Consider the following 4,953-nt stretch of genomic DNA (forward strand, 5'->3'; position numbering starts at 1 on the left):
AGCTGTTACATGTCTGTCCTAAAAGTCTTTGAAAAAAACTTCACTGCCCCCTTCACTGTCCTTTAAAAGAAGGGGGCAGTTACATTAAGTAGCATATTAAATAGATTACATAGCATATTTGAAACTATGTTGTTGCTAGTGCTTAAGAGAAAGTTTTTTTGTTTGTTTGTTTTTTAATACTTCTGAAGCACCAGTCTTTATTTTATTCCATTTAGCTTTCTCACCACTTGCCATTTATTACATGTATTTTCTTAATAGATAATTGCTAAAACATGAGTTTAAATGAAGAAAAGATTAATTTAAAGCTGCGAGGAACTTTCGGTTTGCAACGATTTTTGTGCCCCCTGCAGACAAAGTTGTACCTCTTCTCTTTGTCAACCATGAAAGTGGTGTTATCTGATCATTTACAGGGCACTCATTGAACAAAAATTCAACCTCATAATGTTTTCCAGGGACATAACTGAACTCTATTTCTGTTATAACATTTTTCAAAAATTGTAATTGTAATAAACAATGAAGTTACCATAATTGGTTCATATGCCACAGTAGCAGGATCAGTGATGTAAGGGTGATCTCTTGGTTAAGTGAGGATCACATGCTTCTTGACCTAACTGAGGTGCAGAAGGGTGGCCTTAAGTAACATTTGTGGAAATTACCAAAAATAGTCACTTGCCCTATATAAAGGGTTAAACCAAATTCTGCAGTCAAACATATCACTGACTGTGAATCATTGCTTTTTAAAATGTAAAACAAAGTGTGCTTTTAACCATTTTGTCTGACACCTACCCCATGACAGTCGTTTCTGGCATTAATAATAACCATATCAAAATCATTCTTCTTCCTGATAGTTCTTCTTCCTAGTTTGTTTTTGTAGCTCATACAGACGTCAAGATTAATTTCTGTCTGTTTCATAACCAGACAAAATCTCACAGCAGCTTTAAACTCTTGAATAAACATTGGAATGAAAATCATCAACACACATAGTTCAAAATTAGAAATCATTTATTGTATTACTGTACATAAAATAAATACAAATGGGTCAATTTGACCCAAACAAGTTAAAGCGCTTAAAAAATGTTGACATTTGTATTTGTCACGTCAATGATAGATTCAAAAATGTCTAACTTTAAGAATGAAAGAAACTGTTTTCCAGAGAAGATTTCTGTCCCTTAATCTTCTATAGTGCTTCAGTCAGAGACCATGTTGTGCTTTTGTCTGGAGCTTGTTTCGTCTTGATCAATAAAATGCAGCCCTTATCAGACCTTTTAACTTGAGAAATAGCTCATCCATTTGTAATTAAAAGCTCGGTTTAAGTCATCAAAACCTTTACAAAAAGTTCCAGGGATTCAGTTTTTGTTTTCAATCCAATTATTTTGAGAAGTGTGTCATTGATCAGCAGTTTTCTTCTTTCATGTCCTGTAGTGCAAGCAGCAGCCTTGGTCCTAGTGTCAAACTAGAGTTCTCTGTAAAGTGCCTGTGGACGTTCATCCACTTGGTGCCTCTGAGTAGCTCAGGTCCCGGCAGTGGCTCGAGTCTGAAAGTCTTTTTTTCTCAGTGGCATCCGCATTCTTCCACGACCATGTTCTCATGATGCCTCATAAGCATCTTCCCATTCTCATAGTACAACATGGACAGATGAGCAAGGCGAGTTGGCACACAGGACAGACATGGCACCTTGTTTGGCTTGTGAAGCTTCAGAAGGCTCTGGAAAGAGAAAATATAATGATTAGAACATTAATAATCAAACAGAATAATGTGCAGTCCCAGCAATATTTACATACAGTAGAATTAAAGGATTTACAGTCTTACCTGCATGTATGCATGATTTGTTGGAGTGAAGGTCTCATCCACTGGTGTAGGACAGCTGCCTTCACAGCGATAAGCGTTGTATCTTTTGGGATAAACAATCCAATCGCTCCAGCCGATTTTCTTAAAGTCCACCCACATGTCCACCTTCCTGCAGAGAAGACCTTTCTTCTCCTTTGTGGGCTTGTTGGCAGAAACAGCTCCAGACACTCTTGGTTTCTGCTGCTTCACATGGTGGTGCCTCTTTGCCCTGCGTCTTCCCCTCCTTGAACCGGAGCCGGTCGTCACTCGCTCCCGGTCGAGGCTGACGTATTTGGAGTGCTCTGCTGTGCGGATGAGTGTCGGCATTTGCTGAGCGTTTGGGTTGTGCCTTGAAAACACCACCATCATCACCCGGTCGGCTGTATGGTGCTGAACTCCTTCCTGCTTCTGCCCTTCCTGCTTCTCCACTTTACCCTCCTCAGTCCTCTGAATGTGCTCTCCCCGCTGCAGCCAGTGACGGAGCAACTCTGTCATGTTGAAAACTTTCCAGGAAGAGGGGGAGTCCATTGAACTGGGATGAGCTCTTAGGCGGCCCACAAACAACTTGTTCTCTGAGCAGTGCATGCCAAGACACCCATCCCTGTCCGAGTGGTAGATGTTCACTGAGGCCTGGGAAGACTCTGTGAAGGCAGGCAGGCGGATTCGGAGTTCAGCCTGTTGGACAAAGTCAGCTGCAGACATGGAAGACATGTCAAAGGTGATGGACCACCTGTTGCTGATCTGCTGGCAGCCTGGAAGAGAAATGAGTAAAGAAAAGTGGTTAGCATTGCTTGCTTCAAAGAAGTAACATTCTGACTCAACATTCGACTTTTTCTTGAAAAATGTTTCCCCAGGAAGACTTGAACTCTTTTGCTGAATTGGGATTTGGACAAGTACTCAAGAACATGATTTAAACTGAGTTTGATTAAACAAATGATTGGATTAAGTTGAGAGTACATTAACATATCCACAATCTATGTTTCAAAGGAATCCTAAGAAACATGATTTACATTAAGCAAAGACATGTAGCATTTAATTAAAGGTTGTTTCTTTGTTTACTGTTATATTCATACAATACAAGAACAGCATATTTATCTTATGTGCACTGCAATTCGTTATTGGAATACGACATCTATCTAAAAGTCTTTTTTTTTTTTGTAATGTTTACTTACTCTTTGCGACAAGGCTGATCACAGAGTCGGAGTCATGCAGACCGGCACTGTCCTCAGCCTTGGTATGTTCCACGCTGGCAGCTGTGGTCCTAGCCCGATCGTCGGTCAACATGGACCGGTAAAGCTGCATCATGTACAGAGGCAGTCTGCTGGCATGCTGCCGATGCTTGGTGCGTCTGGAACCGCCGCTTATTCCATGGAGCAGTGCGAAAGGATGCTTCCCAGGAGAGGGCTGAGCAGCCTGACACAGAAACAAATCCACAAGAACAAGCGCAAAAAACATATCCACGGCTTGTCCCTTCATAATTCCAAGTCACGGTGTTGTCTCTCCAACAGGTAGCTCCCAAATGCTCCAGGTGAGATGCTGAACCTTAGTTTTATATTCACAACCTCTCCCCTGACGTCCTTTGAAGAGATCTGTCAGATGGTTGAGGGGCGTGTGTGATCCAGTGTAGCGCTCAAAGACTTAATTGTGACGAGGTCGTTGTGTATCGAAACCAATTGGCCTTTGTACTGACCAAGGTGTGAAAACTGTAAATGCCCACTACTCTACTTGTTGTTGTTTTGTATATTAGAGATCCCTTTGATAAGAAGCCATGACAATAATATTAGTTAAGGAGATTATGAGCTGCACCACTGCGCTGTGATTAATGGGGAACCAACGTGGGAGTTAATCAGGAATCACTTTCTGCTGCACGGGTCGTGATCTGTAGGGAATCTAATATTGGAGGGGGGTTTAAACAAGTAAGGGACAATTTAAAGTTAATTCTGACACAAGCATTAAAAAATTGTAAAAAAAAATAAAAAAAAATAAATAAAAAAGTATGATGTTTGATTAGTTTTTATTGACTTTTGATTGTTTTGGTTTGTCAATAATCTGATTAAAATTAAAGGCTTGGATAGTCTATTGTATTTTATATTTGTATGGTTGGATATGTTGCCGATATTTCGGAAAATAAATTGTTTACAACAAGGTATGGTTGATGGCACATATTCGTTTTATAACAATTTTTGCAGTTAAATCAAAGAGCATAACTTAACATAAACATTAACTTTACAATGCCACATTAGAAAAAAGCATCAGTTGTTTAGGAGCTAAAGTTTGTTCTCTTTCCTTACTTGTCCTCTCTTTCACGTATTAAACTCATCAATGTTCTTATGAAGTCAGTTGTAATTGAACTCTTTTCCTTATTGACTGATGTGCAGATCAGTAGTGTGGTTGTTTTAAAGCAGCTATATTGGAAAGCTTCAATGAAAAGACTTGATGCATCATAATTGGCCATGCAAATTAGCAACAGCATTAAAGGAGCATTAGTTCCATAACAGCCAGCTCATCGTTTTCCTTTCATAATTCAAACTGAACACTTAAGCCTCAAAAGGGAGAAAAATGTGCTGGTGTTAAACAACAAAGCTTTGATTCTCTTTGATGAGCTTTAGGTTTGAAAAGAATAAAAAAAAAAAAGAAAGAACATAAGAAAGATTGCCATTCATAGAAATTGTTCTTGTCCTTTTCAAGTTCTTTAATCTCGCAACAACAAACGTTCGTTTAATCTCAAATAAACGTTTTGACGTCTGAAATAGAATTGTTGAAAAATGTTGCGAAATATCAAATTTAACATTGATACAAAATAATATATTCTTATTAATTTGATATTTAAAAAGCACCAGAATCATACAACCATACCCATACCCCAGAATAATACCCATACAACCCGATTGTATGTGCTTTTTTGACACAAACTCAATTATTGGAGAAAAAAATAATAAATAACACTAACGACAATGACTGCTACATTATTATAGCCCATGATATTGTTTTTTTTCTTTCTTAAACGGCAATAGAGCGACGGAAAAATATTAATAATTGTAAATTAAATGTTTATGTTGTATTTTATTTTTATGAACGGAAGCTGATCAGTCTTAGACAGCACGCGCACCTGCAACACTGATAAAA

General features: G+C 38.6%; 1 protein-coding gene across 1 annotated transcript; it reads right to left on the reverse strand.

The window, feature by feature from the left end:
- Nucleotides 1–1,164: 1,164 nt before the first annotated feature.
- On the reverse strand, nt 1,165–3,527 carry LOC306837545 (nodal homolog 2-A-like). The gene is made up of 3 exons (XM_079365265.1): nt 3,000–3,527; nt 1,810–2,579; nt 1,165–1,704 (listed from the first exon to the last, which is right to left on the reverse strand). The coding sequence occupies exons 1-3, from the start codon at nt 3,301–3,303 to the stop codon at nt 1,552–1,554; spliced, it is 1,227 nt and encodes a 408-aa protein (XP_079221391.1). The 5' UTR covers nt 3,304–3,527; the 3' UTR covers nt 1,165–1,551.
- Nucleotides 3,528–4,953: the final 1,426 nt, after the last annotated feature.

This window comes from Symphodus melops, assembly GCF_947650265.1.
Source record: "Symphodus melops genome assembly, chromosome: 16".
NCBI lineage: Eukaryota > Metazoa > Chordata > Actinopteri > Labriformes > Labridae > Symphodus > Symphodus melops.

Bases quoted from the DNA above. Each gene is read 5' to 3' on its own strand.
- LOC306837545 (XM_079365265.1), bottom strand. From the start codon at position 3,303: ATGAAGGGACAAGCCGTGGATATGTTTTTTGCGCTTGTTCTTGTGGAT. The intron at 2,580-2,999 runs GTAAGTAAACAT...TTTCTCTTCCAG, and splicing joins GATCAGCCTTGTCGCAAAGA to GCTGCCAGCAGATCAGCAAC. The intron at 1,705-1,809 runs GTAAGACTGTAA...TTCTCTTTCCAG, and splicing joins CAAATCATGCATACATGCAG to AGCCTTCTGAAGCTTCACAA.